Source organism: Danio aesculapii, chromosome 3 (assembly GCF_903798145.1).
Source record: "Danio aesculapii chromosome 3, fDanAes4.1, whole genome shotgun sequence".
Taxonomy (NCBI): domain Eukaryota; kingdom Metazoa; phylum Chordata; class Actinopteri; order Cypriniformes; family Danionidae; genus Danio; species Danio aesculapii.
Window position 1 is genome coordinate 56,851,149 of NC_079437.1, and position 22,301 is coordinate 56,873,449.

Genomic DNA, 22,301 nt, shown 5'->3' on the forward strand with positions numbered 1-22,301 from the left:
TGTCTTGTTCTACCCTGGATCCGTACAGGGTATCCGTACAACAAATTTTAAATGCCCTTTAATGCCTTTTAATCTTTAAATAGATAGATGGATGGATGGATGGATGGATCGATAGATATCATAAAATGTGGACTTCCCATCTAGATTGCAGTTCTCTTTCATATATTCTTACCCTCCATGCTCACGATTTCATTTTTGAAAATGAAATCGTGACTAAGGTTAATGCCCTCTTCTATTGTGTTGATGAATATCCAAATTTGGAACTTCTTCGTCACCATAGTAACAAGGCAAGGCTCAGCATCCTACTCACATTTCATTTACATTTAGCTGTCTCCATATTATACAACTGACAAACATGGATGGATGGATGGATGGATGGATGGATGGATGGATGGATGGATGGATGGATGGATGGATGGATGGATGGATCGATGGATCGATGGATGGATGGATAAGATAGACAGACAGACTGATAGAATGATGGAAAGATTCAGATCGAAATGCCACTATAATTGTGGAATGACTCAAATGTACTCAAATTACACATAGACCAGCTCACACACACACACAAAACTCTGCTCTTCTTGATAGCTATCATTGTTTGGAAGAGGCTAAACTTCCTGCCATGACACTGATCAGTCCAGTCCTGTTATTTACCATTCCCATAAAATGTGTCCTCTGCAGGGCTTGACATCCAGACAGCCATCCATTAGCCTGATTGTCTGAGGTTCAAGCCCCTATCAATGTGTGATCCATGTACAAATACACCTTTGGAAATGATGGATTATTTCAAGGTTTAAGGCTAGTTCATACCTGATGCAGCAGGTATGAACACACATTACTGCAGTCCCTTATTCTTCTTTCACAACTGTTTCACATTCAGCTTGTGGCTGTTTGGTCTCCCTTTTTTCCTTAAGCTTAAACCCTCCCTCATTTTTAAAACTAGTTCATCATTTTCCTACCTAATGTTCTTACTTACCTCATGACTTACAAACCGTATTGAACACATGAAGAACATTTTCAGCAAATAAGTATCCACAAAATTAAACCAAAATCATGATAAAGCATGTTTTCAAAGACCCCTGGTTGTACTACAGTAAATTTGAAACATCAAACTTTTCTTGGAAATCTTCTAAACCAGGGGTGCTCAAACTCTGTCCTGGAGGGCTGGTATCCAGCAAAGTTTAGTTCCAACCCCAATCAGACACACCCAGGCTAGCTAATCAAGCTCTTACTAGGCTTTCTAAAAACATCAGTGCAGGTGTGTTGAGGCAAGTTGAAGTTAAAATCTGCAGGACACCAGCCCTCTTACTTTATTGCTACTTAGTAGCCACTGACAGGTAAAGGCTGCTCTCTCTCTCTCTCAAGTTGCTTTATTTGCATGACATTTACAGTATTACCAAAGCATTTAGATATGTATAAAGTATGTACTATATTAACATCAATAAATTAATAAAATATACAGCAAATGAGAAATAAATAACAGAAACATGGAATAAAAATAGACATTATTGCTCAAATTATAATAATTACTAGAATAAAAGTGTAGATTATTTAAATAAGGCAAATTAGTTCATTAGCATTTCTAATGCTGTGTTCCCACCAGACATGGAAGAAGCGTCAAGCGCGAGTGATTTACATGTTAAGTCATTGCAAAGATGTGAATAGACATCCTGCGGTGCGATATGCGTGAATGAGGCAGCGCAAATGATGCGATTCGCACGAATGAAGCAGCACGAGTTGAGCGTTTTGCGCGAATCGCTCGAGTTTGAAAATCTGAACTTCAGCGGACATTCGCACCGTATGAACCAATCAGGAGCTTGCTCTTGTGGGGGGGGGGATTATGACATAGCATCTGTTGTTGTCCCAGAGGAAAATCCTCCTGCCGACACCAGACAACAGTTCATCAAACTGGGCTCGGCTCAGTCAGAAGGACCGCTAAAAGCCTCCATCATCCAGGTACAGTTTCTGGAGAGTTTAGCACACTTACACTTGTATGCCAGGACCTATTGTGCTGGTCATCACTGAAGTCAAACCTGCCACAGCGTGTATCCTAGTGCCGGGATGGTTGTAAATTAAGTAGATGCACTTGCTTCTTTCTCAGCCCCATTGCAAGTCTTGTGTTGACTCACTGAGGTCAAATTTGATTTATCCCATCTTGTTGGCTGAACGAAAGTAAAGAATTAAGTTTTGTTAAGTCTCATTAGTTTTGGTTGAAACTTTGTGTCACTTTTGTTTACATTCCACTAGCAACTTTAGACAAGAAATACTCGTCACCCAGCCCTCTTTGATTTTTGAGTTTTTGTGGCTAACCACCAAGCCACTGTGTAAACTCTGGCTGTCACCTCACATACACAACCCCCATTTTACCACTTCCTCTGTCCTTATCTTTTTTTCTCTTTATCCTACCGTTCCTTATGCATAAACTCATCTCTCTCTTCATATTTTTCACTCTTTCTTTTCTCCTTCCTCCACTCACACCCACAGATGAACCGCATCCATACCCACATAGATGGTGGAGAGTCGGAAGCATGTGCAAACAATTCCTCTCTCTCTCTCTATCTCTTTTCATGTGCTGTTTTTTCCTTCCCACAAGAGTCCTGGAAACACTCCAGCTTGACTCACTTTAGTACTGGTCAAATTGGGACCGTTGTCTAACCGACCCTCTCCAATTTACATACTCACCCCCTCACCAACTCACACACACACTCATCCAACTTGGCCCTTGAGGGTCCCTCCACTTCCCGCTCCACACATCCCTCCAGCGTTGTGAAACAGGAGCGCCATCCCAGTTGTCTACAAACCAATAGGAATGTTTGGCTACCAATTCTTCTAATGTTTTCAAGATGGCTTTGACTCTTATAAGGAAATCCCCCCAGTTTAGTAGCCATTTGAAATTCCTGCTCCTTTTTTACAGCGAGGAAGTGTTCCTTGAGTCACAGGGCGAGAAGCAGTTGTGCTCCCCAGTCTGTCTGGGGTTTGGGACTTCGGGCTAGCTCTCTCTGTGTTGGTCGTCGGGACAAGAGGATTGTACTAGGTGTCGAGGCTCTTGTGAGAAGTTCCACGTTCTTGAAATCAATCTCTAACATCTGTTTTCTATAGTAAATAAAGAACAGAGGACTCAAGTGACCCTTACGGGATGTTTTTACTGGGTAAGTTATAGTGAGACTTGTTGCTAAAATGCTTTTTTGCTTCTATCCTGATCACTGTATCCTGCAGTGTGTGGTTTGAATTGAACAAGGACATTTCTCACCAGACACTTGCCTATTACTTGAGGGCTGCTTAAGCTATTTATAAACAATATCCAGTTGTTAGTTACTCTATCGTTTCCAGTCGTTGGCATATATCAGTTAAACAGCTGCTCTTTTTGATGTCAGTCAGCATGTTGTCCTGAAGTACTCCACATTTTTCTGTAATCTGTATAGTTATGTGATAACCATTTCTCAACTCTTTTAGATGCAAAGAGCAGTAAACAATAATTCAATTTACAAAGTGTGCGTGTATGTCTGCTTTCAGCAGTGATGTGGTACGATTCCATGGTTAATATGAGCAATCCAAGCAGTGAGTCTGAACTGACGATGTCATGTGCAAGTGTTGCTTGCTGCCTTTAACACAGGCCTACGATCAGTTATTGTCCTCTAAGGCTTCACACCGCCAATAAAAGACGAACTACTCAACTTTCATCAGATCAGACTAAAAGAACAAGTTAGCAACAGCCCAGACCGGCTCAGCCCACAGAGCGTCTGGTTTGGATGAGGCCATGCTGTTCTCACTCATCGTCTTTCCCTTTTGCTATCCCCATGACAACAACACCATCAGACGCCTCCCTCTGAGTTGACTGGAAGCTGAATGAACGTTCTTGCTTCCATTATCGGGTGGTAGGGCCATGGCATCCACTGTGGCGGCACACAAAATCCAGTGTGTACACAGAGGATGTGCCAGGACCCTGCTGGTTATGACATGCCTGTGGGTGTTTGTGTGGATCACAGGCATTTATGGATGGGTATTTTTATGAGTGGACTGATGTAGGCAGTTTATAAATGGTATTATAGAATTATTCTCCATTAGTGTCAGAGACCGACACTGATTAGTACACACTTTACCTGATTTTTTTACCTGATCATTTATGCAAATACTATACTGGCATGACAGACCACTGACTTTTAATGACCTGCTAAATGAATGTCCCCAGTCTGTGTTCTTAGACCTCAGATTCAATACCCTGGTTGTCAACTTTCATTGACAATAAACTTACACCTCAGTAGCTTTTGCTTAAAAATGTTACTGTATGGAGATGTGTGTCATATCCAATTAATCAAGGCGAGTTTATAATGATTTAGGACTAGGTTGTTCAAGTGAAATAGTGAGACATGAGTTGGGTGAGTGGGATGGTAAAGTCTCCGTCGTGTCTTTCATCTGCCCTATGTCTTGGTACAGCCCAAAGCGGTACTGTTGTAGGACAGGAAAAGAAAGTAGGTGGCTGTCCAAAGTTTGTAATTACAATACTCCTCCTACTAGTTCTTAAAAAGGCCACTTCCCTCCACCTCCAGCTTCCTGGGTGCTTCCCTGTCACAGAAATAAATTGTGCTTTTGAACATGCACATTTTAAAGAGTCTTTTGTTCTTGTGCAACCTATTGATTGCATCTGACATACAGTGGCTGTGTTTGCTCTCTTGCATGCATTTAGAGGGAGGTACTTGTCTTCTGTTAAACATTAGCCTTGCACTGTCCGGTTTTGTATGGTGTTTAGTTTGGGGCCTTGTTTGTTCATTTTTGTGTGTTTGGCTGTATATGAGTAAAATATTACCTCATAAGGTTGATCATATAAGTAAACCTGCAAAAAAATGTAAATCTTTGACAGTTGTGGTCAATTTTTCTGATGTATATTGTGCATTATTAAATCACTGAATGAAGATTATAATGAATTTACTGTCTTGCACAGTCATATCTTTTTGTAAAATTCATCCATTCAGTGTGTTTTCCTGCCTTTGGTCTAAGAACAGCCCAGAGACCTTTCATAAGAAACACTGTAAAAAATCTTGGGTTCCACACAATTCCTTCATGTCGCCAAAACACAAATTAAGTTAACTTTTTTTTTTATGCAAATTTAAATGGATGGAATTTAAAACAATTTAGTTGTCCCAAAAAACTCAAGAATTGTGTTAATTCAGCTAATTTTAAAATAAGTAGTTTGAAGAAAAGGCCAAAATATTTTTGAGTGTATGTGGTTGGTAGGATGTCCAGCCTGTTAGCTGTTAATTATTAAAAGTATGTTTACAATCCTTATCCAAAAGCAGCTCATTCTACACATGCACCCAGATTTGCAGCCTAACACCAGGCAGGAATATGATAGGAGCCCAAGATATTTGCTTAATTGCCATGTTCAATCAATTATGTTTGTGTCCTATGTGAGCCTTAGGTTTTTTGACTAATATAACCAGTTCTCTTGTTCTTGACCATTTTGTCAAACAAGCATTTACTTTGAGCAAGTTACTATAAAACATGGTGGGTCTGCAGGCTTGAAGCTGAATTATACTTCTGTTGAGTGATCTTCGTGACCCACGATGCATGCCTTATGCGAATCTGTGCATTTATACTTCTGCATTTGGTTTGTGTTGCTCTGCAATAACACTTCTGAAACGCTAGCTGGCAGCAGGGTTTTATGTTCCTCTGTGTCAAGTTTCTTTGCAGGTGTTTGGTTTAAACTGAAAGCACCTGATATGCTATCTTACTGTACAAGTAGCTAAAACTCACCCATTCAGAGGCGGGAACCTATTAAAAAGTAAACAAAAAACAAAAGTTTACATCTGGAGATCCTCCATGGGACTGGACCCTTGTTTAACACTTGCACTAACGGGCACGCTGCTTTCATGCATCTCTCAACCCTGCTTACACTGATCAACGATTCTCGGTGCAGAAGTATAAATCAGCCTTTAAGAAGATGAGTATAACAAACTTTAGACCTCTTCATTCCACCTATCAGAATAAAACTGGGAGTGCCGCGAAAACCCTGCTTAATTAGTGTGTCTATCTCAATGTTAGTTTGTAATGAATAATAGTTCATCAAACAGTCATATGGGGCATTGCTCAGACTGGACAATTGCTATATCGCTGATATAATTTAAGCTGCTATTGACGAGAAAGGCAAACAGGGTTATAGTAAGAGCTCAGAAAGTACTTCTTAAAACATTTTATGATGAATAAAAGTGTATGTATGATACAGTCAAAGGCTAAGACATCAGAATTTATGATGCCAGACTGAAGATGTAAAGTCGAAGGTTAAAATGCTGATTTACTAAGGTTGTAAATTATTGTGTTTGTTTAGGAAAGGCTTGCAATGATCTCATCATGCTAATATTCTCCAAATCAGTGGTTGGAAATGTGTTTTGGTGCATTCTTTGGATCCACAGAGTGGAAAGGGATGTTCTTGAGGGTGTCAAACTGATTCAGCAGCTCTGAGGTCAAAATGCGGATTAATGCATTTCTGGATGGATTCTTTATATAGAGAAAGCATGTGAATGAGACCGGAGGTTGGTGGAAATACCAGCAGGACTAAAGAAAGTACCACAGTTGGAAAGCCAGACTGAAATGAAGAGAAAAAGAAAGTAGAATTCAGGGCAAAACTAAGGGCGTGAGAGTGAACAACTGAAAAAAAGACAAAGTGGGAGGAAAATTGGGAAGGGAATTCACAGGAGAGAGACAGAAATGAGAGAAAGATAGGGTGTGCAGTCATCTGTGAGATGAGATAGCTGTCCAGTGATGGCTTGACGTAACCCAGCTTGGACTCTGATGTCCCAGGGCTAAATTATATTGTGTGTACTGGATGGGGTGTCCACTTTTGGTTGAGGAGAATGTATGGATTTGCCAGACATTACCAGCTAACCTCTGAGCTGACCAGACATTCTCCTAGGGCACAGGCAAGTCAGTTTTATATTTGTTACTTAGAGAGTTATCCAACTATTAGTCTTGAATTAAACAAACACACCTTCTGAGGAATAGTATACGTCATTTACTAAAGCTATAAATGAGAGAAATTTAGGAGCTTTGTAACAAGTAGAGTCCTTGTATTCATTTTGCACTCAACGTCAGGATCTTGTACCACTAAAAATAAAAAGGATCACTGGTTATGTGATGGACCTTTTCTGTCGGTTGGTGGTTCCTAGCCAGGACACATTACAAAGTGGACCACTATTTTCCAACATCATTCCTTAAGGCACATCAACATTATGTTTTGTGTCTCCCTTATCTTACACATCCATATCAGGTCTTGGAGTCGATACTAATAATATGATGAGCTGAGTCAAGTTTGTTTGATTAGGAAATGTTGGGGGGTACAGTGATAGTTCACCTCCAGAAACAGAGATGGGAAACTCTGGACAACTTTAATCCCATCAAATTATTAAACTCCAAAAACGGGCAAGATTGTGTAGACAAAGTTATTGAGGTAGTTAAATCAGCCAATTAGAGCAAAAGCATGTGAAACAGTATGCTCAGGTATGCTACTATCGTGCCACAACCCAGTGCTCAGCTGCTAGTGAGCACACCTAATCACTCTACAACCTTCCCTTCTCCACACAGGCAGTGGTCTGATGGGCAATTCCTCAGCCTCCTTCATGGGGACGTTCCTGGCCAGCAGTCTAGGCTCTCCTCCCTCACATCCTCCACACTCTTCCAGACCTCCGTCCTCTCCCTCCTCTCCTCCTTATCGTGGGGGTCCTCATTCCAGCGCCTCTCAGATCTGGTTCCCCCACTCACATGAAGGTAAGACATGCCTCATTTCACTCACTTGCTCATCTGTCTATCTAGTTATGTGTCCATCACATTTTTGTGTGTATAGACTTTCTCATCAGAAGGAAGGAGTTCTGTCTTTTTTTTTTTTTGTCTCTGTGAGTTGTGCCGCCCCAGTGATTTTTCAACAGTGCAGAAAGAGGACAAAAGTTCAGCCAAAGAATCTTGTGGTCTGTGAAGTTCATCAACAAGAATTTATGTGCACACACAAAACAGCTGAGGAAGTACAAGCTAAATGGTCAACTGCGTCACAGCCAGTGTGGCTTTTCCCACCACGTCTTATACTAGCTTGGCCTGAGCCACACCCGGGCCGAGCCTGCCAAACCAAGAGCCAGTCTCATCCAGCACCGGCTCCTGATCCCTTCATATGACAGACTAACATAGCTCCACAGAGAGATGAATATAGAGAGAGACAGCAAGAGTAGGAGATGCCCAGACATGCCCACTGCCACTCGGCACTTATTCACACATAAATCCCCTCCGGGCCATGTCCAAATGTGCCAAACAGTCATAAACCATTAGGAGTTCATCCGTGTGCTGTTTGTGTAATCCGCAAAAACCCAGCCTCTCTGAGCACCACACTATCCCCATGCCAGTTATCACTATACCCAAGTCTATTTTCACTCTTTTCTACCCTCCTACTGGTATGATGGAAGACATCCCTGTTCCACTTGACGTTCACACTAGAAGTAGGTGTGTGGAGACAACTTGTTTTGTAGAGCATATCTATTGGCAAAAAGGCCTGCTTTTGAAACTTCTGCCCAAGAAACACTAACTAAAGAAGATAAAGGGTGTTTCATTTAGTGAAGTGGCCAGCCACATTTAAATTAAGAGATTTAGAGACATGCAAATAATGCAATTCAATTCAAGGAGGACAAAGACAAGGCAGATCGCATTTAGTAATCAATCCATATAGGTAAAAAGAAACAGGCCAAAATTCTGAGCTCAGTGTCCTTACAAACCTCCTGTTTGTCTTAATACAGAGGCCTGATAAACAATAGCTAGCTCTCTGCGCCGGCAGCTAGCTCTCTGCAACTTTAACATGGTCGCCCACTAAAGCTAAGCAGGGCTGCACACGGTCAGTACCTGAATGGGAGACCACAGGGGAAAGCTAGGTTGCTGCCGCAAGTCGTGTTAGTGAGGCGGTCTGTGTAGGTACTAACGCCCCAGTATAGTGAAGGGGTCTCTATACTGCTCAGTAAGAGCTGTCTTTCGGATGAGACATTAAACCAAGGTCCTGACTCTCTGTGGTCGTTAAAAATCCCAGGATGTCCTTCAAAAATTTGCCCACTGGCTTCTGTCCATCATACCCTCCTAACCATCCCCATATGATAATTGGCATCATCTCTCTCTCTCCTCTCCACCAATCAGCTGGTGTTTGGTGTGCAGTCTGGCACAAAATGGCTGCCGTTGCATCATCCAGGTGGATGCTGCACAAAGGTGGTGGATGAGGATAGTCCCCCTAATGTGTAAAGCGCTTTGAGTGTCCAGAAAAGTGCTATATAAATGTGAGGAATTATTAATTATTATAACTAGATAAAACCTATAAACTGTCAAACCTGTGCACCAACCTTACTTCAGAAAATGACAACCAGATTCTGATTTTAAGAAATCAGAAATGGTAAATATACATCAGATGGTCCGTGGGTGTTCCGTCTGGGTATAGGACTAGTAGAGGATTATGTCATGACCATCCAGAATTTGCCAATAAATAACGCACTACCTGCCAGGCCATGAACTCACGAAAAACCCAGAGATGTGATAGCTTGTGGTCTGTTCCTCTGTCCAATGGAAAATTTATTATTTTCACAAGGAAGCTGGACGATTTTAATAGGACTGATGATAATGCTTGCGTTACTAAGTAATAAGGCTGATTATGAGCGGAATGGCAAGCTATTATCTGTATTGCAGTTTAATTGTGCAGAACGCAGTGTGAAAGTGATTGAATCCTGGATTGCCATCAGCGTCATTCAGCTCGCTCCTCTTTAAGATAATTGCAAATTGTCTTTTCTCCAGTTTGCATAAAAAAAGCAAAAACGAGAAGCACAATTACCCAACCTATCCTCTGCACCCTGTGGGACAGTCTCTCCCGCTTTGAAAGATCCTAACATGCTTCATTCCCTGTGTGAATATTTTATTATGGCACTGAAATGATTAACATAGCATATTTCTGATTTCTAGTTTGTTTTTACAATCTGCTCCTCATCTCCTTTTTCATTATGACTTTGGGTTCAGTTATGATGTATTAACCAACAAGAATTCACTGTAAGATAGAAACGGTTGGTTGACTGTATTAAATACTAGAGGAAAGCCTTAGATCATATACTTCAGTTTTAAGATATGACACCGTTTAGTGTTTGTGAGATGGTCTTGCCTTTTTCCAGTTAAGAAGAATCAGGCATCATGCCAATAATGAGGAAAAGGAAACAATTTGTAGTTAATTAGTGGTTAGGTTCATTTCTTCCAGCATTACCCCAAAAATGGAAGTCAGGGGATTAAGATCCAAATCTGTATATTGAAGATGTCTATGCAAGTTTTAAGTCTGGAGCATCTCCAGAACATATATGACAGCTGATGTTATATCTCACGTTCACTCATACACAAATTTTGTTTACCCAATTCACCAATAGTGCATGTGTTTGGACTGTGGGGGAAACGTGAGCACCCAGAGAAAACCCACCCCAACATGGGGAGAACATGCAAACTCCATATAGAAATGCCAACTGGCCCAGCCAGGACTCGAACCAGCAACCTTCTTGCTGTGAAGCAACAGTGCTAACGACTGAACCACCATGTCGCCCCAAGCTTTTCATTAATTTAAATATAAATATGGAAAACAACTGCATATTTTCCATGGGTTTCTTTTGTACTAGACTCTCAAAGGATTATACTGCAACTGTATTAGTCTCCTGATGCATGACCACATAATGCTGCAACAGTTCTTATTAATTTAGAGCATAGATTCTGATCACTTTAGCTCATAAACACCTACTGTATTGCATTTCTTTTGTAAGAAGAGAAACTGAAATTAAGGAAACACTGGAAAGGCCCAACAGGTCTGCCAGCTGTGTCTATGTTCAAATTACTTTAGCTTTAACTCTGCCAGAGGCTGCTCTCTTCAAACCATTCTACTCACCATTTAGTTATTATGGAATTACACTGGAGTTGGTGCTTAAAAAGAATTTTAAGGGGCTCTCCTTTTGCTCCATCTTAGGCTCTGTTTTAGCTCAAAATACCAACCCGATCATTTATTTTACCACATTGTTGAAAATGTCGATTGTTGAATCGGAGTGAATTGTTGCTGTTTTGCATCTTTACCTTTAAATGCAAATGAGCTGGTTTTTCCTGCCCACTCAAAGTAGGTTCTCCCCACCCACTTTTCAGGCATGTCCCTTGAGAGGAAGAGGTCAAATAAACACAACACAATGTCGGATCCAGTCACAAATACCAAAGTTGATTGAATGGTTATTTCATGAAGTTGTTGTGGAGTTTAATCAACGATGAATAAGCAACAAACAAATGCATAAACAAAGTTCACTGTGCACAAACTCAGTAGGTATTGCATTTGATTTTAAATGTACTACTCAGCCGTTAGAAAAGTATGTACTATACAGTATGAATGTCAGTAGTATGAATGGAACTTGGAAATACTACATCCACAATTTTGTCATCATCACATGACATACCTGCGTCAGTTGCGCCACTTCACTCCCATTCATGAGTTCTCTTGCAGTGCATCAAAGGTTAGCGTAACGTCCATCCGATGCGCACTTCAAAATCTCACCGGAAGTAGGTAATCTAGGTACTTCTCACATACTGTTTTTTAAATCCTAAAAATTTGGACATACTACTCTGCTCGCTTACTGTTTTTAGCGTACTATATTGTATGGAAGTATGCCATTTCGGACACAGCCTAGCAGTTGCAGATCGCTGGAGAACTACACATCTGTTACTGAACTGGACTACAACTACCATCATGCACCTCACATACGCCAGTTCCTGATTTCTCTAGATTACACATACACAAACCTGGTAACTCATCGTGGACTGATTATCTGGACTTTATATTCACCTCTGATACACACACATAGTGCTGGGTCTTATTTGTTGTACGTTCGATGTAACATTTCTAAGTGTTTCCTTGGCTAGTCTTCCCGTGCTTTTGATCCTTGGCTTGTTTCTTTGTATATCCTGTTTGCCGCCTACACTGACTTCTGCCTGTGACCACGACTACGCTTTTTGATTACCCTCAAGATACAGTTTGCTCCTGTTTTGACCATTGCCTGCCTGGCTGAGGTTTCACCTCCATTGTACTCTGACTTCTAGTGTTACATACATAGAGATTTCACTGTAATTTCTTTATTTTTAAAAAAAAAATCTTTTTTTCTACTGTTTATGGCAAAGTTCAATAACAGTAAGCGTCAGTAAGAGATAATGCTAAATTTGATCATCTTTACAGTGCAACTGGCACATTGATTTACAATGACAATTAGTTCAAAATGCTATAAAATACAACGTGTCCCAGTTCCTATTTGCAGCTAGATCACAGATTTTTGGAACAGATTTTTTAATCCCAGTTTTTTTTCCAAATGCTGCCTTGTGGACATGATAATATGTGCTAATATTGAGACATAATAGACACCTGTCAATCAATATCAGTGGGCAGGGAACACTGCACTGCTATGTCACGGCGCGTTTCACCTTAAAATAACTGGGATTTGGATCCTGGTTTAATTTTAGGAAAAAAAATTAATAAAAAATAAAATACTTGATGTGTTTGTATCCCTCTAATATGGCTGTGTACACACTATTCCTACACATATTTCTGTCCAGCTTCCAAAAGTTGATTTTGCATAATAGGTGCCCTTATGTGTATAGCAATCAATTCACAGGCATCATTTTATAAGTACTGAAAGACTGGAAACTATAAGATTTAATTGGGGCATTACAATTTCAATGTAGCTATGTTGATTGTTTTTCCATGGTTGTAAAGTCACAGATTGGATACCAGCGCATGCACCCTGATGTTGGAAAAGGGGCTTCTGTCTCTTTATACTTCTCACAGATCACTTGTTTCATCTCTCTCAATCCAATCCTGTCTTTCCTGTCTGTAGAATGTATGTTATCCCCTCCTCCCCCTCTTCCACTGCCAGGCTCCATCAATTCCTTTCAATTAGTAGTCCTGATGAGCACCATTCACCTCCACCCATCCTCCCCTGTCTTTCCTCTCCACCCTCTACCATTTCTGTGTTGCTCTGTCACTTCTTCTCAATTTGCGGTCTCGACAGGCAGCTTTATCTTCCCCCTCTGTCTCCTTATACAATTTACTCTGGGCTATTTACTGATGTAGTGTCATGAGCAGACAGTGGGACAACGGTTGGCTGTCCACGTGAACAGGAAGATTGACAGATCGGATTAGCTTGAATGTGCAAATCGTGTAACATTAGAATTTACAGAAGTTCCAGCTCACTTCAAAGAGTTTGTCTGCATAAGCACACTTTTGTTGTCTGGGAATTAGCTTAGTTAGGATGCTTCTAAGGGCGTACTCACACTATGTATAGTTGCCTTGAACCGGGCCGAAGCACACTTGTTCCCCCTCCTGTCTCCCCCGATGGCCCGCACTCACATTGCATTCGAACCTTAGCATGCTTACGTCATCGATGATGTACTGTTCAGTTTAAGAAGCCCTCTTGCTCAGCACAGTGGAGATTTCTTTACATTGTTAGATCATACATTGTTCGGAATGCAGTGCTGCGCTTTGGCACATCTCTTTCAACCGCGCCAAGTCCGTCCAACTGAACCGCACCTGAGCCCGATTCAGAGCGCTCACACTTCTCAAATGATCTGGGAAACGGGCCTGGGCACGGTTCGGATACCAAAGTGTGGGTGCACCCTAAGGGCCCACGCTGTTTTGGGGCACCCAGAGTTAAGGGGCCCAGTCAAACCCCCCTCCTCATTTTCTTTCGGTATAACACAACAGAATGTTGTCATAGGGCCCATACCGGCCAGCAGCACCCAGTAAGGCTTTACCTCTCCCTTTTTTGCTGATTTGTAGAAAAGCAAAGGTTTTTTCCTATGAATATCTTTCAGTAAGCTGCGGCAGCATCTAGTTCAGACAATAACAGTTCTGCATGTGCTGAGTGAGCTGGTGTCAGTCACTTTCAGGCAGCTGCCGTCTCTGTGAATGCAACAGTGTTAGCAGCATTAGTGTCAGCACTAAGCAGTAAAACCTGCCTCATCTAGTCGGCTGGCACAGCACCTTCCCTTGTCCTGCCCGGATTAACAGCTGAATGTGCTTTGCAATGCCCAGCGGTGCCCACTCACCTGCCCTGAGAGGCCTCTGCTTAGCACTGAGCAACCAGCCACTATCGGGCACAGACAGACGTCACTGTGAAATGGGATTACGCTGCCAAGTGTCACGCATAAAAACACAAAGACACCAGAGATACAGGCGAAGACTGATTTGCATAAAGCAAGCTTGTATCAGATTTTGCACAACCCATAGACAAAATGTCTTTTTTTAAAGGGGCCATATTTTTTTTTAAATCAATTGGCATAAATGAAAATGTGGGTGCTTATTAAGGCTCACAGATAATAATAGTGATAATAAAAAAGGAGCTTGCAATTATCACCTTGCTCTTGGTGTCTGAGGAAAACCAAGTCTCCTTATGAATGATTATAGGGGTATTATTCTTTTGTCTGAGCTGCATCATGGGTATAGCTCATGCAAAATTTCTCTCATTGTTTAATCATGTCATTCTACTTTTTTATCATTATTATTTGGGGGGGGGGGGGTAACCTTAAATTGATAGGACAGTGGAGAGTATTGAGAGGAAATTGTGGGGAGCAGTGAGAGGGGAAGGATCGAACTTGGTAATGGAACTTGGGTCACCGTGAGCACCTTGGTTGACGCACGTAACCTTATATGTTGACGCACGTAACCACCAGGCTAATGGTATATATAAATAATAATTTAGTGAATACATGTTAATTTAAATTTCTATGATGTGTTAAGGCACTTGAGAAACAATGACTAACAATGAGAACAATAAGAAGCAAGGACTTACATTTAGAGTAGAGTAGCTGGTTTTTGCAAGCATGTCAGTTTGTGTAATAATATGGACTCAAGGGCAAGGTTTCAGAAGGTTAACTGTTTCTCATAAATGTAATGTGCAGACATATCACTAAGTGCTATAATACAATCAGGCAGAGCACTCTAGTTGTGAATTAAGCCATTAAAGTTTTGTGTTTGTGGCAGTTGCCAGTCCAGACAGCTGAAATTAATTTAAGGTGGTAATCTTTGGACCCTTTCCTTAATCACTTTGCTATGTTGTGAGTTTTTACTCTTATTTCTTACCTCAACAATGGGAGATTCGCACAGTGAGAGCTATATGTTCAGGAGACAAAATTCATTCATTATTTTAGTCCCCAAGACTGAACTTGTCTTCTTGTTTGCATTGCAAACCCAAATAGGAATGGCAAATATGACATCCAAAGCCTGTGGTTATTGGTGAATATGAAACACCAGCTGCATTGGAATAGGGGGATTAGATCTGGACCAAAATGCTTGCGGCCAAAAGAAATTTGGCTTAGTGATTGTCTTGTTATCAGAGCCTTCATTTCGTTTATTGCTCTCTCTCTCTCTCTCTCTCTCTCTTTCTCTCTCTCTCTCTCTCTCACTCTCTCACTTTTTTAGCTATGTCTATAATTCTTTGTACATTTAACTCTGTATATTCCCCCTTTGGGTGTTTCCACTGGTGTGCTCACAATCATCATTTTTTTTCTTTTTTCCACAGCAGTCCCAGGGTATCCTCACTTCTCAGGGAGTCTAGCCCACACCTTTCTTCCCATAAGCCATTTGGATCACCATGCCAACAGCGGGGTCCTCTATGGACAGCATCGTTTTTATGATACACAAAAAGGTAAGTAAAATGAAAATTTTTGACCATAATTTCTATTACTTTTCAAGTTGCATATTTTATATGCAGCTCTAGTCCTCTTTTTTTAAGTTTTCAATTCTAAAAGTGCCAACATAGTTTTCTATTTTGAATTCGAAGAAATGCTTAGGCTAGTGCTATTTTAAATTAATAACAGCAATATCTGATCTGCTTCGCAGAGAACTTCTACTTAAGAAGCCTTCCGTCCCAGCCCCCACTCATTTCAGCCAATCACAACATCCAGCCTATGTCAAGGGCAGGATCAGGACAACCCCAGGGCTCATGTAGCAGGGACAGAGATGCAGGAAGTGGAGTGAGCTTGCACAAGGGCCTTAAAGAGCCTAGCTTAGAGAGAGGAGTGGCTTCAGTTGCAAAAGATAAAGACAGACCTAGTAACAAACATGATTCTAAAGAACGCCATCACCACCAGCTACATCATCACTCTCATCAATCCCAGCTCCATCAACAACACCCTGTCACCATGGAGGAGATGTCTAGCAGGGGACACAAAGCCTCTTTACCAATGGAGTACAAGGAGCATCCACAGAATATGGGAAAACCTCTTAGTGCCTGTCTGCTCAATGGAAAGGTGATAAATGGGGAACATGGGACTGGGCCAAAGGTCTCCATGACTACTTATGGTGTCGATGGGGTGGGTAGAGCAAATGTAGGGTCCAATAATGTTCAGAACAGACATATGGGTAGTGGCACTAACGGTCGCTGTGGTAAAGAGGCAATAAGTGGGGAGATGCGGATCAGTGAACAGCATTCAACAGACTGTCTGGAGCGAGGTCAGACACTGCAGCATTCTCTGACCTACTCAGTACCTCCTCCTCTGCCCATGGCCTCTGCTGCTGGAGGGGGGCATCCTGGTGGATTTCACTGTCTGCAGCTTCACCCTGGCCACCCCCATCATCCACATCACAACCGGCACTCGCACCCTCACCCTGACTTTTTCTGCCCTCCACCACCAGCCCCTATGGGCAATACTTCCGTACATGATAAAGGGATCAATAGTGGTGGATGCAGAGACCCCAAAGCAAACGGAGCCACATTCGTTCCATCTGTTAACCACCTTGGGGAGAAAACCAGAGGCCCCTTCCAGATGGGCAGCTCAGAGTGCCAGGGGGTTGGGGGTGGAGGAAACAGTGTGAAGGACAAGACCATGGAAAAAAATGGCAATGGGGGACATCATGGTAACTGGCCTAGAAAACAACAACAACAGCAGGCTCCAACTCAGCAGCAACATCCATATAGAAAAGCTGAAAAGGCCCCTGACTGGATGCATAACCACAACCACCACCATCACATACAGCAACAACAGCAGCAGCAGCAGAGCCATTCCCAGCAACACCAGTCTGTGCGCTCCCGCAGCGCTGATTGCATCAACAGCATGGAAACAGACATTTTCAGATCTACGCTAAGTCAAGAGACAAAGGCTGTACATCCTTTACCAAACCAAACCAACCCCAATTCCCAACCTTACAGGGATTGCTCACACTCTGGACCTCCAACCATTCCCTCACCTCTGGCGGGGAAAACCATGCCTCAGCACACAGGTGGAGGAGGACATGGAAGCTGCTCTATGCAGCGAGATGGACAGAAAGTTGCCCGTATTCGTCACCAACAGCACAGCAGGGCTGGCCCAGACACCCCTGGTGCAGACATGGCGCAGGCTAATGGGAACCAGGAGATGAAGCAGAAGATGGAAATGTCTCCTTATGGCTATAACAACAATGCACAGCATCACCCACATCAGCAGCCATCAGTGCCACCTTGGGTCATGCAACCTCATCACATCCACCCTGAAGAAAATCAGCACAAAGCTTACATGGAACCTAACAGTGGAGCTGCCAATAACAGACCGCCCACACAACAGCAGCACCAAACAGCAGGAATGGGTCCCCCTCCTCCTCCCCTTCATCCAGCTCCTCCTCAAAACCAGCAGGAGGTCACAGGCTCACAGGGGGAGAATAGTGCCATGAAGAACCTTCTGAAGTACAGCAACCAGCAGTCTCTCCCCCTGTCACAGAAAAGCCCATTTGGAGGACTTGGAAGCCTCAAAACCGGGCCAAATGGCTGCTCTCTTCAGGGAGGCAAGCAGACCCTACCCTCCAGGAAAGTCCAAAGCCATGAAAGTGAGCGAGGTGATTATGGGGGACGGGGCCGAGAGATGGGAGAGGCCCAACATCTAGAGGGGGAGGTTCGACAGCCTCCAGTAGGGATTGCAGTTGCTGTGGCAAGACAGAAGGATCCTCCATGCCAAGCATCAGGCAGTCATCCCAGCAGCCGACAGGGGCGGGTGCACTCCACCATGAAAGGTAAGCTTGACATTTGACCTCTTAGGGCCTTCCTAAACAAACAGTGGGCAGGGAGACAGAACAGTTTCTTTCATGACCTCTGAAAGACTTCACTGATGAAAAATAAATAGCAAAACTTGCCAAGACCCAAAGTGGAAACAGCTTTTCTTTACTCCTGAAACTGCAGATACAAGTGGAGTGCACACATGCCATTGTAGAAAAAAAGCTACTCAGTAGCTGTGTACATGCAGAGTGCCAAAGATAGTGAGAGCTGCAGATGAAAGAAAATCTATGATGTAAACTTGTTTACTATTTTGCAGGCACTCCACGCTCTGTGTATCCTTCCGATTTACCAGGAGAGGAGGAAAGGAAAAGGACAAGTATAGAGCACATGGGCCACCGGTGCATAGAAAGGGAACGGGATGCGTATATCAGGTGAATATATTGCCTTACACATTTGTTTCTCACTTTTTCCAACCACTCACCTTTCACCTGTCTCAAATATGGCTTTGCAGGGATAACAAGGAAAGGGTAGAATTTGCACACATCCATCCCTCTAATAGTTGCCATGGTGACCTCACCTCTCATATCATGGTGCCAGGTGGCACTTCAATGCAGTCTGGCCAATTAGGAGACCCGGCTTCACATTCACACTCTGCTCACCACCACTGGATGCCACGCACAGGAAGTCCCTCCCTCTGGATGACGGGTCACTCATATGGTTAGTAATGTCGAATAACTTTTAATTGAATTTAATTATTCAGCCTTATTCTTTTGCTCTGGAGTTCATTCATTAATCAGTACATCTGACATGCATATAGGTTTTTAAAATAATGTATTCTAAAATGATTCTTATGCTTTTATAGGTATTGGCCACACAGCGCTGCATCAAAATCTCCCCCCTGGGTTTTCTGCAGCTATGCCTGCCCCTCTTCAGCCAGTTCTTCCCCTGCCCCAGGACCCTTCCACCCAACTGGTAGTGCTGCCCAGTGAGCCAGCCACTCACCCATCTACTCACATTGGTATACTATGCTGTTTTGTGCTTATTCTCCTTTTTTTCTTCTTTCCATATCCTCGATTTATTTGACCTGCTACAGATGACCCATTTCTCAGATTTAGCACTCATTTTTGTGAGGCACACTGGAACTCTCATGGGTTTCTACCTGAAGATTTTACTATGCCAGAAAAAGTATTCTTTACTAAAGTGATTCCACTCAGGATTCAAGGTTATACTTAACTTCAATGTTTCACTAAAACCGAGTGCAGACTAAGTGACTTATGCTTGCCACCTCGGTCCATGCCCAGGTAGCAAAGAATTCCGGCACAGATTTGGCATAAATCTGGCACAGCAGGTATTCGTCCTGCACTGGCATACAGCATGTGGGCCAAACATGGCCCTGGTTTGGCAGAGGTGGCACCATCTTTAAGGCCGCACACAATACTTGGGCCAGAGGTCAAATGTAGTATTTGGCCATGATGTTAATAATTGATATGTGTCTGGCCCTTGTCTGGAAGCCAGACTTGGTCCAGTCATGTACCGTAGTTCTCTGCGGCATGTGGGCCAAGCAAAAGCTGATTGTGTGGGCCAGAGCTGGGCCAGAGATATTTTGCTATGCGGGTGTAATGTGAACACTTCTAAAACCTGATCTAATTTACATCACTATAGTTTTCACAATTTCAGAATTGTTTGAAATTTAGTTGACTATTCTTCATGTGTACACATGTCCCAGTGATCGAGGTATCGTTTACACTTGTGTGCTTTGATTTTCAAAAGACACGTTAGAATGAAAATATTAAGATGAAGAAGAAAACATGCATGAGTAATAAAAAAAAAACTGTTTCCTGTCAACCACCTGCTCCACCCCCACATGGTCTGGGTTGGGATGCTTTCAGCACCCCCCTTTAAGCCATTGCCATATGTGCACTAAAAACATTGAAGTAAGAATACCTCCTAGCCTCACTCGTCTACACATCCCTCAACTCACAAAGGCTGTGAAATTTAATTATCTCAATGTCTTCGAAGGAATACTTCCTTCTGTGCTCCACAGGAATTCCTGCTATAAGGGGAAGTGCATCCACAAAATCCTTCCCCCGGGAAACATTAGTTAAGCTGGGTTAATGTTGCAGAGCAAAGGTCCAAAATGTGTCAAGGCACAGGGGTGGTGTATGAGAGCTTAGACTGAACATGCAAGTTAATGATGCTATGTGAAATGGCAAGAGTAGAAAAACACATTTGACTTGCAGAAGCTAAGGCTGAAGATATGTCAACTGGCTTTCTGTTTTTGTCAAGGGAACATTAGGAGCTTATCCATGACATGGGAACGAAGAAGTCAAATTGACTACATGCTGTATCATAGGCCCACTGTGGATATCAGAGACTGGAATTTTCTAGGGAGGGAATATAGCTTGTCAAATGCCAAACTTTTCAAGCTAACGTTTATTCTGATGGGATCTGCCTTTGTTGAGTTCATCATCAAATGATTAATATTAAAAGTATGCATTATTCGGGGAATAAACATTTAGGTTGGAACAAATGAGGGAGGAAGGCAGTAAGTGTGACAGTGGTGATTGGAGGGAGCTAAAGTGCTGGTTAATTGATATTTCTCACACATGTACAAATCACATGCTATAGTTGTAGTTTTGCTCAACTTCAAGTTTACAATTTCTTTATTTACATTCAATATATTAATGAGGATATATACAAGGCAGAGTCAAACTTCTTTATTCTGTGGAACAAAATGTGAACCCCTAAACCCTTGTTGGCTAATTGGTAGGTTCTTTTGAGGGAACACATTGACAGTAACAGTCTGATGACCATGATCAATAATCAGTCTGTAATTGTATTTAGTTTTATTTAAAATTGTATTATACCGTTTCACTTTTAGGTTTCAATTTTGATCTTGGCTTTTCCCACTGTTGAGAACCACAGTATTAATAGATTTAACTAAGGATAATAATTGTGGTGGAGGCTGTGTTCATATGAGATTTGGAGGGGTGTTTCATGTACATGATTTGTCTTTGTGTAAGTAGGTTGGGAAGAGGCCATGCTCTCTATGTGAGAGCTTAACATTTGTTTTTTAACATGGCCTTTAACATATCTATTTCTCTCAATAGATGTGATGGAGCAGCCTGGTCTGTGGCCCCCAGTCTACAGGGCCCGAGGGGCCCACTCCCACATGCAGCATCCTTCTGTGTATCCTCGCTCACAGTTTCTACGGCAACAGGAGCTTTATGCTCTACAGCAACACCAGCAGCTGCAGCATCAGCAACACCCCAGCCATCACACACCACCACCTCAAACCCACAGAGCCGCAAACAATACAGAGCTACAGCAGAGAGACACAGCTGACCATAGCCAGGTACATATAAACACACAAGCTATCATTTAGCACTGCTTAGCAGAGCTTTCAAATTATCTAATGCTTGACCCCTGATAATTAGTGAGGATGCATTCTTCTTTGTGGAATAAAACCATTTCAGTGTGTGCAAGGAGTAAATCTACCCCCCACCCCCTCGCCTTAAAATCCATTTAAAAAGAATTTCCTGCAAGACCCAGTTACAGTTCTAGACATACACAACCAAATGCAGTCTTCAATGAACATGATTGACATTGATTGGAGGCCAAAATCAATCGATTTGCTCCATTAGGGTCTAAATCAAAACATGATTCAGCAAAACAGGGCTGGGAGATTGCAATTGGGTTGATGTGGAGACTGCATGACCAGCATGAATATTCAAATTATGGATATATTTCCTTGAATTAACCAAATTGTACAGATCTTATAGGGAGGGTTGAATGGTCGTTATAGATTTCTTTCAAATTCAATCTTTCTTCAAGGTACAAAAGAAATCAGAAGAGCAGAGCATGGAGCTAGAAGACATCCTGTCTGAGTCCAGGACCCCCAAACCCCCTAAGTGCTATGCCTATGGCCCGTCCAGCCGTGTCTCCTCACCTGCAAGGGGCTCTACTGCCCACTTGTCACCCTGCTGCCAGTCCCCTTGTATGCGGCCTCACCCTAAAAGTACACCCTCTACACCCTGCCCTGCCCCAAGCCCAGTTGCCGTGACACCCCGGTCACCAGCTATCAGCCCATCCCCATCACAGCGACTCAAAACTGTGGAGTCCCAGGAAAAGAGGGTGGAAGGGCAGCCACCACAGGACTATCCTCAATCCATGGAGCCTGGTAAGCAGCTATTCCTCTTTATATATCGGTATTGGGCTGTTTAAAATGCAGTGCATTTACTTGTATTAGCGTTTTCTGTCTTGTTGTCATGT

The 22,301-nt window shown here is 42.5% G+C and overlaps 1 protein-coding gene across 1 annotated transcript in view; it reads left to right on the forward strand.

The window, feature by feature from the left end:
• The window catches only part of LOC130221704 (BAH and coiled-coil domain-containing protein 1), a 134,055-nt gene that overhangs the window by 65,251 nt on the left and 46,503 nt on the right, over positions 1–22,301 (forward strand). The window contains exons 3-10 of the mRNA XM_056454282.1: positions 7,579–7,761; positions 15,585–15,710; positions 15,905–18,046; positions 18,346–18,460; positions 18,541–18,746; positions 18,892–19,047; positions 21,140–21,384; positions 21,864–22,209. Of these exons, the coding sequence (XP_056310257.1) occupies positions 7,579–7,761; positions 15,585–15,710; positions 15,905–18,046; positions 18,346–18,460; positions 18,541–18,746; positions 18,892–19,047; positions 21,140–21,384; positions 21,864–22,209 (3,519 nt within the window). The remainder of the gene's footprint in view (positions 1–7,578; positions 7,762–15,584; positions 15,711–15,904; positions 18,047–18,345; positions 18,461–18,540; positions 18,747–18,891; positions 19,048–21,139; positions 21,385–21,863; positions 22,210–22,301) is intronic.